This window comes from Chiloscyllium plagiosum, chromosome 32 (assembly GCF_004010195.1).
Source record: "Chiloscyllium plagiosum isolate BGI_BamShark_2017 chromosome 32, ASM401019v2, whole genome shotgun sequence".
NCBI lineage: Eukaryota > Metazoa > Chordata > Chondrichthyes > Orectolobiformes > Hemiscylliidae > Chiloscyllium > Chiloscyllium plagiosum.
The window spans coordinates 37914470-37926781 of NC_057741.1; the positions used below are offsets into that span (position 1 = coordinate 37914470).

A 12312-nucleotide genomic window follows, 5' to 3' on the forward strand; every position below is an offset into this window, starting at 1 on the left:
GTTCACAGGTTGGTGCAACTTCAAGGCCTGAAGGGCCTGTTTTGCACTGTATTGTTCTATGTTCTAAGAGGACTGACACGTGAAGAGAGATTAGATCAGGTAGGTCTGTATTCACTGGAGTTTTGAAGAATGAAGGGTGGGATGTCAGAAACCATAAGCTTCTAACAGTCAGAGGCTGAGGGATGACTGTATAGAGGTTTATCAGGGACATCAGGGACATGGATAGGATAAATAGACAAAGTCTTTTCCCTGGGGTGGGGGAGTCCAGAACTAGAGGGCATAGGTTTAAGGTGAGAGGGGAAAAGATATAAAAGGGACCTAAAGGACAACTGTTTTACGCAGAGGGTGGTGTGTGTATGGAATGAGCTGCCAGAGGAAGTGGAGGAGGCTGGTACAATTACAACATTTAAAAGGCATCTGGATGGGTATATGAATAGGAGAGGTTTACAAGAACATGGGCCAAGTGCTTGTAAACATGACAAGAGTTTATTGGTTTAGGTTATCTGGTCGGCATGGATGAGCTGGACTGCAGGGTCTGCTTCCATGCTGTACATCTCTATGACTAGACAAAGTAAATGCAGGGTGTTCCCAGTGACTGCTGAGTCCAGAACTAGGGGTCAAAGATATAGGGTAGGCCATTTATGACTGACAGGAAGAGAAATGTCTTTGCCCTGGGAGAGTGGAGAGCTTGAGGAATTCTCTACCACAGAAAGTGGTTGAGGCCAAAACATGGAATGGTTTCCAAGGAGATGGATATAGTTCTTCGGAATAATGGGATCATAGGACATGGGGACAAAGTGAAAACCAAAGATGGAGTTAGCTGATCAGCTATGATCATATTAAACATCAGAGCAGGCTTGAAAGATTGAAAAATCTACTGCTGCTTCTGTTTCTATGTTTCTTTCACTTGCAGTTTAATTTTTTTCAAATTCCTGACCTAAGCAAACTTGTTCACATCACCAGTGAACAAAATGTGTTAAACTGATAGAGATTACTGCACCCCCTTTCGAAAATCATCTATCCACCGGGTGGGTTAGCCAATTCTAAGCCTCTGTCCTCTGTGGGATAGATGGGTGTTGGATGAGATTGACTGAGTATAGGGCAACTTCACAGAAACACTGAAGTAAATGGGGCTATTCTCCTTACAAAACAATTTGGCATTGGGGGAGACATAGAAAGCATTTAATAGAGATCTTCAAAATTTATAAGCGTTTTAATAAAACAAATAAGGTTTAACATTTCCCACTGGCATGAAGGTCAGTCACCAGAAGACACATTTAAAAAGGGACAGATGAGTTATGATATGGACTGACCTGAAAGGAGTGGTTCTGGATTAGTGGTACTGGAAAAGCACAGCAGTTCAGGCAGTATCCGAAGAGCAGTAAAATCGACGTTTCAGGCAAAAGCCCTTCATCAGGAAGGGTTTTTGCCCAAAACGTCGATTTTACTGCTCCTCGGATGCTGCCTGAACTACTGTGCTTTTCCAGCACCACTAATCCAGAATCTGGTTTCCAGCATCTGCAGTCATTATTTTTATCTGAAAGGAGTGGTGAAAATAGGAGGTTAAAGGAAATTCAATCGTAATTTTCAAAAGAAAATTTGATAAGTACACAGAAATAAATCATTTTGTGGATGTGGAGCTGACATATGGGCAAGAGGCTGTATGGCCTCCTCCTGTGCTGCAAGATCCAAACATTATTCAAACAGATACATGTCTCTGGTCAGATGTGGCTCAGTTCATGGATGAAGCAGGCAGGGTCTATGGGTGGGGAATTTGTAATATCTACTAACATTAACCTTAGTATTACACCTTCACCTAACAATTTAACCCAACTGTACTTAATAAAGGCTAAATCAATCTTCTTAGATAAATTCAAAGATTAATTTGCACCCTCATACATCATTCCTTTACCTGCTTTGACACAAGTCACTCCCTCTCCAACACTCTCCACTATGCCAGCTCCTTCATGTCCAAGGATAACAGGGAACACTCCCTCCGAATCGGAGCCACTCAAGGTGTAGGCATCTGTATGGCAGACAGCAGTGGCAGTAATCTGATGGGCAAACAGTGTAACACTGTTAGACAAACAAATGGACTACACGCACAGTTTAAAAGCAAGTCCAATATAACTGCAGCAATTTGCTTTCTCAGATATCATCTTACTTTAAGCATCAGATAGGAATCCAAAGTGTCGTCATCTTTGGAAGAAATAGAATTAGCCTTAATTGAACTTACAAAGAATTAAGTCATTTAGCTCAACAGGTCCACACTCCATTCATGCTCCAAATAAGTCTTCCTCCTCTTCCTCATCGTTTCATTCCATCACCATACTCTTGGATAGAGGAACCTCAATTATCCGGATCTTGGATTATCCAAAGACGATCTCAAGTTCCCGATAATAACATTACATCAAAGAGGTGTTGCCAACACTGATCGTCTCTTTTATTCACAATGATTAAAAATGAATTTGGCTTACTGAAATGCTACTGAGAACAGTCCTGGACATGGATGGGAGCCCAGGCACCGTCTCCAAATGACTGTCCGCCTGCCCTCTCTCTCGCTGCCCCCCCACCCCACACTTTCCCTGGAGTTCTACACAGGGGTGTACCCTAAACCCCCCCCCAGATAATCTCTCCAACATTGTCCTGTACAGGGCAAAGGTGGAACCTGTCAAAAAGTTGCAATACAATGTTGTGAGCGTGGGTGTGGTGTGCGCTATTTGGAGACTCATCCCAAACGACAGCAGCCGTCTTACTGCTGGTGTCTAGTCCGGATGCCCCCTGGTGTGTGTATGCGCGCGCGCGTGCAGGGGGCAGGGTTTCGCACGCAATGAGCTGCTGCCTAGTCTCCTGAACAGGGAGCAGACTGAGCAACTGCTCGCTGACACTTCAGCAGTGCTGCAGGTCCCTTACACACAAGTGTGTGTCTGCTCAGAAACAAACCCAGAGACAGAGAGAGGGAGCAAGGAAAAAGGAAACTTCTGAGTCCCAGAGGAGAGGCATTAAACAATTATCCAAATAATCAATTATCTGAACAAAATACTGCCTGCCACCTCGTTCAGATAATAGAAGGTCCTCTGTATTCCTTTCTCCCTCATGTGTTGAACTCCCTGTTGCAAGCTCCACAACTTCACCATTCTCCGGACAAGGAAATTTCTGCTGAACTTCCCATTTGCAGTTACTAGTCAGAACAGATGAAAGGTCATCGAAATGAACCACTAGTTCTCTTCCTGTCCCTCCACGTATGTTGCCTGACCTAAATATCACAAAGGTCACACTTCTTTTAAAACTTTGGATGGCATATTAAAATGGAAAGCATAGGTGAGAATGGTGGAAGGAACTGCTGCACTTTTTAAACAAGTTGCTGGAATTCACTGAGCATTATCTTGACACTGTTGCTACATTCAAGTAGTCAGGAAGATGTTTAATGAGACCCAGTGACCCAGTGGGTGCGTGGTTAGAAGCTTTGCACACAGGCAAGCTTCATTGGTTTTAAATTAGGACCAGTTGTGGAGGTCAGGAGGCATCAGAGTGACAACAGCTCTCTGATTGGCTTTTGGAAGGTGACTGCTGGTGTGTGAACTGCAAAGAACTAAATGAATCCAGAGTTAAGGAGATTGGAGATCAGAAGGACTTAGAAGTAAAAGAGACACTTCATCGATGCTGTGGACTGGTGCTACCGTACTGTGTTCCCCTACTTTTTGCAACTGTGCGCATGCCTGTGCTCTTGTGAAAGGTGTACAGCTTGAGAGTTAAACGTCGATAATTCACATTAGTTGCCTGTGTGTGTTTAGAACTGATTTCTTTGTTATAAGTGTTACTTGTTAAGTAAAGAAACCTGGTTAGTGCCTTTTATTAATTTGAGTCCATCAGGATAGAAGTTCGGGATTTTGAGTAGTTTGATGAAATCTTTAACTACAGTCGGTTCTGATAAAGCAACAGTTCTGTTCTCATAAGAAAATCGCGCAATAGCCGCACCATTTAAATTGATGGGGCTGGAATTGCATCATAGCCAATAGAAGGTAAGGAAAGTTCGCATTCTACAAATAACAGTCTAAATTCTCCGTTCACGTTAAAACCAATTTGTGTTAAAGAAACACACATTATAGCAGAACTGACTGTATTGTAATGGTCCCTGAAAGAGCAGAACTTGAGTATTGCCGTGCTTTCCTAAATAGTTTGAGCCAATTTCCTGACCACTCTGTTCTGAAATCAGATTTCCAGCATCTACAGTACTTTGCTCTTCTACCATTAGCATATATAAAATCAATTCCTCTGACAGCTATTATTTCATCTGCCTCCACCCCCTTTATAGTTATAGTTATAGTCATAGTCATAGTCATAGAGACATACAGCACAGAAATAGACCCTTCGGTCCAACCTGTCCATGCCGACCAATTATCCCAACCTAATCTAGTCCCACCTGCCAGCACCCGGTCCATATCCCTCCAAACCCTTTCTTTTAATATAACCATCCAAATGCCTTTTAAATGTTGCAATTGTATCAGCATCCACCACTTCCTCTGGCAGTTCATTCCCACCACATGCACCACCCTCTATGTGAAAAAAATTCCCCTGAGGTCTCTTTTATATCCTTCCCCTCTCACCTTAACCCTATGCCCTCTAGTTCTGAACTCCCCCATCACAGGGAAATGACCTTGTCTATTTACTCTATCCCCTATGCCCCTCGATTTTATCAGCCTCTATAAGGTCACCCCTCAGCCTCTGACACTCCAGGGAGAACAGCCCCAACCTATTCAACCTCTCCTTATAGCTCAAATCCTCCAGCCCTGGCAACATCCTTGTAAATCTTTCCTGAACCCTTTCAAGTTTCACAATATCCTTCCGATAGGAAGGAGACCAGAATTGTGTGCAGTATTCCAAAAGGTGGCCTAATCAATTCCTGTACAGCCGCAACAGGACTTCCTAACACCTGTACCCGATACTCTGATCAATAAAGGAAAGCATACCAAATGCCTTCTTCATTATCCTATCGACCTGTGACTCAACTTTCAAGGAACAATGAACCTGCACTCCAAGGTCTCTTTGTTCAGCAACACTCCCTAGGACCTAACTATTCAGTGTATAAGACCTGCTAAGATTTGATTTCCCAAAAATGCAGCATCTCGCATTTATCTAAATTAAACTCCATCTGCCACTCCTCAGCCCACTGGCTCATCTGATCAAGATCCTACTGTAATCAGAGATAACCTTCTTTGCTGTCCAGTACACCGCCAATTTTGGTGTCATCTGCAAACTTACTAACTGTACCTCTTATGCTCGCATCCAAATCATTTATATAAATGACAAAAAGTAGAGGGCCCAGCACCGATGCTTGTGGCACACCACTGGTCACCAGCCTCCAGTCTGAAAAATAACCCTCCACCACCACCACTACTACCCTCTGTCTTCTACCTTTGAGCCAGTTCTGTATGCAAATGTATAGTTGTGTGTGTCCCATTAGATCTAACCTTGCTAACCAGTCTCCCGTGGGGAACCTTGTCAAACATCTTACTGAAGTCCATATAGATCACATCTACCGCTCTGCCCTCATCAATCCTTTTTGTTACTTCTTCAAAAAACTCAATCAAGTTTGTGAGACATGATTTCCCCCGCACAAAGCCATGTTGCCTATTCCTAATCAGTCCTTGCCTTTCCAAATTCATGTACATCCTGTCCCTCAAGATTCCCTCCAACAACCTGCCCAACACCGAAGTCAGACTCACCGGTCTGTAGTTCCCTGGCTTGTCCTTATCACCCTTCTTAAACAATGGCACCATATTAGCCATCCTCCAGTCTTCCAGCACCTCATCTGTGACTATCGATGATACAAATGTCTCAGCAAGAGGCCCAGCAATTACTTCCCTAGCTTCCCTTAGAGTTAGAGGGTACAGCTGATCAGGTCCTGGGGATTTATCCACTTTTATGTGTTTCAAAATATCCAGTACTTCCTCCTCTGTAATATGTACATTTTTCAAGATGTCACCATCCATTTCCCTACATTCTATATCTTTCAAGTCCTTTTCCACAGTCAATACTGATGCAAAATACTTATTTAGTATCTCCCCCATCTCCTGCGGCTCCACACAAAGGCCACCTTGTTGATCTTTGAGCATATTCTCTCCCTAGTTACCCTTTTGTCCTTAATGTATTTGTAAAAACCCATTGGAGTCTCCCTAACTATTTGCCAAAGCTATCTCATATCCCCTTTTTGTCCTCCCGATTTCTCTCTTAAGTATACTCCTACTGCCTTTATACTCTAAGGACTCACTTATCTATCTTGTATATACCTGACACATACTTCCTTATTTTTTTACCCAAACCCTCAATTTCTTTAGTCCTCCAGCATTCTCTATGCCTACCAATCGTGCCTGTCACAGGAATATACCATCTCTGACTCATTATTTTATTTCTGAAGGCTTCCATTTTCCAGCCATCCCTTTACCTGTGAACATCTGCTCCCAATCAGCTTTTGAAAGTTCTTGCCTAATACGGTCAATATAGGTCATGCTACAATTTAGAACTTCAACTTTTAGATCTGGTCTATCCTTTTCCATCACTATTTTAAATCTAATAGAATTATGGTCACTGGCCCCAATGTGCTCCCCCACTGACACCTCAGTCACCGGATTCTGGATCAATGGTGCTGGAAGAGCACAGCAGTTCAGGCAGCATCGAGGAGCTTCAGCAAAATCGATGTTTCGGGCAAAAGCCCTTCATCAGGAATCCCTGCCCTGCCTTATTTCCCAAGAGTAGGTCAAGTTTTGCACCTTCTGTAGTAGGTACATCCACATACTGAATCAGAAAATTTTCTTGTACATGCTTAACAAATTCCTCTCCATCTAAACCCTTAACACACACTCACTATGTTTGGAAAGTTAAAATCCCCTACCATAACCACCCTATTATTCTTACAGGTAGCTGAGATCTCCTTACAAGTTTGTTTCTCAATTTCCCTCTGACTATTATGGGGTCTAAAATACAATCCCAATAAAGGCGATCATCCCTTTCTTATTTCTCAGTTCCACCCAAATATCTTCCTTAGATGTATTTCCGGGGATATCCTCCTTCAGTACAGCTGTAATGCTATCCCTTAGCAAAAACGCCACTCCCCCTCCTCTCTTGCCTCCCTTTCTGTCCTTCTTGTTGCATTTGTATCCTGGAACATTAAGCTGCCAGTCCTGTCCATCCCTGAGCCATGTTTCTATCAAACGATCATAACCCAGAACAAATTTCTTCTTTTCATTTGCTCCATCAGAATGTACAACCTTAACAAAACTATTGTGCACAAAAACACAGGATACTAAATTCTCTTAAAAGCTGGAAATGCAAGTTACAAAATAAAGCTAAAAAATTCACCAGATAACTGTTAAAAAAATTTAAATATGTTTTTAATTAGTTCCATTTTACTCTGTACCTTAATCCGAACTTCATGGGCTTTTGGGGGTGCAACTTCCACATCCTCAATGCTAAGAGGTTTTCCTGCTTCCCAAGCAACAGCAGCTTTACATTTGATAACCTGTTAAAATAGAATCAATTACCAATTAACTTCAGCGACTGCTGGAAGTAGGCAGGCAACAGCACTTCAAAATTAATGTCTCAGCTGTGGACATCTCTGGGACACCTTGATGAAAAACAAAATAGAAATGAAATTTCATTATCCTGTGTCCTCCCACATTGAAGATATAGTGCAAAAAGCTTCACAGGCACCAATTCTAATAAAGAAAAAAACCTGATTTTACTCTTCCTTTACTTCTCAATCTGTGTTCATTCACAGTTCATAATGCATCTGGTGAGGGCACATTTATTGCACATCCCTATTTTCATGTTGGAAAGCCCTGGTGGTTAACAAACTTCTGAAATCGCTGCAGTCAACACCCACACTACTGTTCAAAAGGGAGTTCCAAGATTTTGATATAGCTACTGTTGCCAAATGGTTTAACTACAACAGATAATTACAGAACAGAAAAAGATGCAGGAGGAGGCCATTCAGCCCATCGGGTCTGCATTGATTCTCCAATTTGGTTTTATTCAAATCCTGAATATCTCGAAAACATCTACTCCAGGCACTGCATTCCCTCAAATCACATGCCGTTTGAGCAAGGCTGGCTTTCTGACCTTGTATTTGCTTCTTTGGCAAACTACTTTAAAACCGTGCCCTCCCATTGTTCCCTTTTCTCTTCCGAGCAGGAAGCTCTGTCTGTGGCGGCTGTCGTGGTTTTGAAAATCTCCCCAACAAGCAACCTCAAAACTTCCATAAATGCCTTACATCCATAACTAAGTGCCAGTCCTCTTGCAAGAGGACACGTCCTGAATTGCTGTAATTTGTCACTCGATGTCCCGAGGCTACAATGTTGCACCATAACCTGTAACCTCACTGAAGAGATACATTGCAGAGTTACCCTCAGGCCAGCTGCTCATGCTCTCTCTCTCTCTCTAACACAGTCTGAATTTTAACTCACTCTCTCGCTCCCTTTCTAGCACAGTTAGAGATTTATTATCACTCTCTCCCCTTTACCTTGCCCTCAGTCCCCGCCATGCTTCCTACACCCAAACCTCTCCTGTCACCGATCTCGCAAAAGCGATGCGTCAGAGAGAAAGGGGCTGGCCCTCATCTAGACTGGTCTGATTCAATGTCAATCATTGCCTTTCACCCTCTGATTGGAGGAACGCCGTTTGTGACGCGGTCGGTCTCTGGTGTGACCCCCCCCCCCATATTGAGATCTGGGGCTATCCAGCTCTTCGAGCCTGCTCCACACTCAATAAGATCATGGGTAATCTTTTCGTGCACTCAGCTTCACTTAACTGGCGTTTTCACCATATCGCTTAATTCCTTTATTTTTCAAAAAAAAGTATCTACATTAGCTTTAAAAGCAATTACTGAAGGAGCGTCAACTATTTCCCTGGACAAGGAATTCCATAGATTCACAAGAAGGACCTCCCCCCTCCCATCTTCCCCCCACTCCCCAGTAATTTTTGGATTACGATCGTAGGGATATAAAAAAAACATGTCCTGCAGGGACAAAAGTGCATGTCGAAAAGGTAGCCTTTAGTATCAGGCTGGCATGTATCTCAGAGAGAAGCAGTGAGTAAACGCTGACTAAGGATGTATCAGAGATGTCGAAATTACTTCCCATTCTCACTGCGTCAGAGACGCACACGATCCGGAACTTGAGTCTTATCTGAGATTGCAACATTACACAATCGTGCATTCATGAAAAACACACACATTTTCAAACCAGATAGAACTGCTGCAAGTACATCTGCTTTGCTTCAGTAGATTATCTGCTTATGGGCGGCACGGTGGCACAGTGGTTAGCACTGCTGCCTCACAGCGCCAGAGACCCGGGTTCAATTCCCGCCTCAGGCGACCGACTGTGTGGAGTTTGCACATTCTCCCCGTGTCTGCGTGGGTTTCCTCCGGGTGCTCCGGTTTCCTCCCACACTCCAAAAATGTGCAGGTTAGGTGAATTGGCCACGCGAAATTGCCTGTAGTGCTAGGTGCAGGGGTAGATGTAGGGGAATGGGTCTGGGTGGGTGCGCTTCGGCGGGTCGGTGTGGACTTGTTGGGCCGAAGGGCCTGTTTCCACACTGTAAGTAATCTAATCTAATCTACTAATCTAGATTTATGCAGGAGTGGATTCCTCAAGTGATCTGGTCAGTTTAAATTATCGCACTGGGTTGTAGAGTACAGGAACCGCGAGAAAACCAAGTTCACAATCAAACAAACAGACACGCAAGCCTCCATGAAAAAGACTTTCGAGTCATACAAAAGTGGAGTACTGTGGATGAAGGAAATCTGGCCTGAAAGACTATCTCTTCAGGAGATGCTGCCTGAGACAAAAAGAACTGCTGGAATCCAAGCATGAGGCTGGGAGAACACAGCAAGCCAGGCAGCATCAAGAGGTGGAGAAGTCGATGTTTGGGGTATAACCCTTCTTCAGGACTGGCCTGGTCTGCTGAATGTTGTGTTTCATTTAGGCCTTTTACAAGCTAAGGAATGTCCAACAAACACTTAACAACAGTACAGAAACTTTGGAAGTGTAATGAATGTACTCCCCACTTGCCTGGCTGGGTGTAGCTCCAACAAAACTCATGAAGCTCAACACCATCCAGGACAAAGCAGTGAACTTCATTGGCCCCACATCCACAAGGATCCGTTCTCTCCACCACACTCAGTAGCAGCTATGACCCACTGCAGTAACTCATCAAGGCTCCTTTAACAACAAGATAGTGAAGAAGGCACTTGGTATGCTTTCCTTTATTGGCCAGAGTATTGAGTACAGGATTTGGAAGGTCATGTTGCAGCTGTACAGGACATTGGTTAGGCCACTGTTGGAATATTGCGTGCAATTCTGGTCTCCTTCCTATTGGAAAGATGTTGTGAAACTTGAAAGGATTCAGAAAAGATTTACAAGGATGTTGCCAGGGTTGGAGGATTTGAGCTCTAGGGAGAGGCTGAACAGGCTGGGGCTGTTTTCCCTGGAGCATTGGAGGCTGAGGGGTGACCTTATAGAGGTTTACAAAATCACGAGGGGCATGGATAGGATAAATAGACAAAGTCTTTTCCCTGGGGTGGGGGTGTCCAGAACTAGAGGACATAGGTTTAGGGTGAGAGGGGAAAGATATAAAAGAGATCTAAGGGGCAACCATTTCACACAGAGGGTGGTACGTGTATGGAATGAGCTGCCAGAGGAGGTGGTGGAGACTGGTACAATTACCACGTTTAAAAGGCATCTGGATGGTTATATGAATAGGCGGGGTTTGGAGGAATATGGGCCAAGTGCTGACAGGTGGGACTAGATTGGGTTGGGATATCTGGTCGGCATGGACAAGTTGGACCGAAGGGTCTGTTTCCATGCTGTATATCTCTATGACTCTATAATATCTTCCAAACCTGCACCCGCCTATTATCTAGGTGAACAAGAGCAGCAGATACATGGGAACACCAATACCTGCAAGTTCACCTCTAAGCCACTCACCATTCTGAATTGGAGCCATAATGCTGCTCCTTCATTGTGACTGGTCAAATGCTGAAATTCCCCCTCTAACAGCACAGTGTTATCCCAACACCACATGAATAGCAGCCAGAGTCAGCCAAAGGTTTTTGGCATCTTTGACAAACTATCATTTAAGCTCCACCCATCCACCCTGCCCCCCCCATATTCAGTACAGAGAAAAATGAGAAGTTTGGAATGCAACTTTACATTTATTTGTTATTTAAAACAGTGAGCTTGGAGCCCCTTAAAGCCTCATGCCCTAGTTTGTCTTTATGGTCAGGCTGGTCTGACTGCAGAAGGTAGTTGACCACCAACATTTTTAAGACAATTAAGGATGGGCAATAAGTACCAGTCTGGTGAGTGGCCCTACATCCCATGAACCATAAAAGAAAGAAGAAATGCCCAATAAAGTAAGAAGAAAAGTGAGGAATTTGTGCACAGCAAAATTCCACAGATAGCCATACAGCAAATGACCAGATCATTGATTTTTGTGATTTTTGTTGAGGGTTCATTATTGGTTATACGTTAAAAAAAACATAATATGGTGAGATTATTTAAGGCCAATGCAACACTTCATAACTTTTAAATGGAAAGGAAAGTAGATCATTACGTGCCAAAAGGCAACAATATTTGCTCTTGAGGATGTTAATTAATTCCAATATGTCACAGCACCATTTCCTATTCTGAGGTTTCATTGCAAAGAATTTTGGCCACTTACATCTTTAAAGGATGATGTGATTTATTTTGTGTTGGAATGTAAATATCTAGGTTTGATTTGGTTTTCTTCTCCATGGAGTTGGTGTACAAGCACCATTTGCATGTGGCAGAAAGATTTAAACAAACCGTGACACATTTCTGATCAGATGTTGAGAGGTGGAACTCCATACTACTCTCCTAATCTGTCCAATAGAGTAACGATCACACAATGTAAAGTTTTTCATTGTATTGTAGAATGTTACAATAACATGTTATCTTTTTACAGTACCACTGAGATTGTCTTATTCCAGAAACCCAGGCTAATGATCTGGGAACATATGTTCAAATCCCAGTGCAGCAACTGGTCGAATGTGAATTCAGTTAATTCATCTGGAAATATAAAGCTGTACTCAGTAACAGAGAGAATGGAACTTTTGTTGATTTTTAAAACAAAATCTGATTCACTCAAATCATATTACTTACATGGCATGGAAATTGGCCCTTCAGATCAATTCATCCATGCTGATCAGATTTCCTAAACGAAACTAGTCTCAGTTGCCAGCATTTGGCCTGTATTCCTCTCAACCATCTATCCATTTCAGATGCCTTTTAAATG

At 43.1% G+C, this 12312-nt stretch overlaps 1 protein-coding gene across 3 annotated transcripts in view; it reads right to left on the reverse strand.

Annotated features, from left to right (window-relative positions):
• LOC122539510 (alcohol dehydrogenase class-3) overlaps window positions 1-8623 on the reverse strand; it is a 22940-nt gene extending 14317 nt beyond the window's left edge. For 2 of the 3 annotated variants that reach the window (XM_043674453.1, XM_043674451.1), the window contains exons 1-3: window positions 8519-8623; window positions 7418-7519; window positions 1913-2054 (exon numbers count right to left, since the gene is read on the reverse strand). In XM_043674453.1, coding sequence (XP_043530388.1) covers window positions 1913-2054; window positions 7418-7519; window positions 8519-8539 — 265 coding nt within the window. In that variant the 5' untranslated portion in view covers window positions 8540-8623. Of the gene's footprint in view, window positions 1-1912; window positions 2055-7417; window positions 7520-8269; window positions 8417-8518 lie in introns of those variants that run through there. The other variant, XM_043674452.1, reaches the window with a different exon arrangement.
• Between the last annotated feature and the right edge of the window lie 3689 nt (window positions 8624-12312).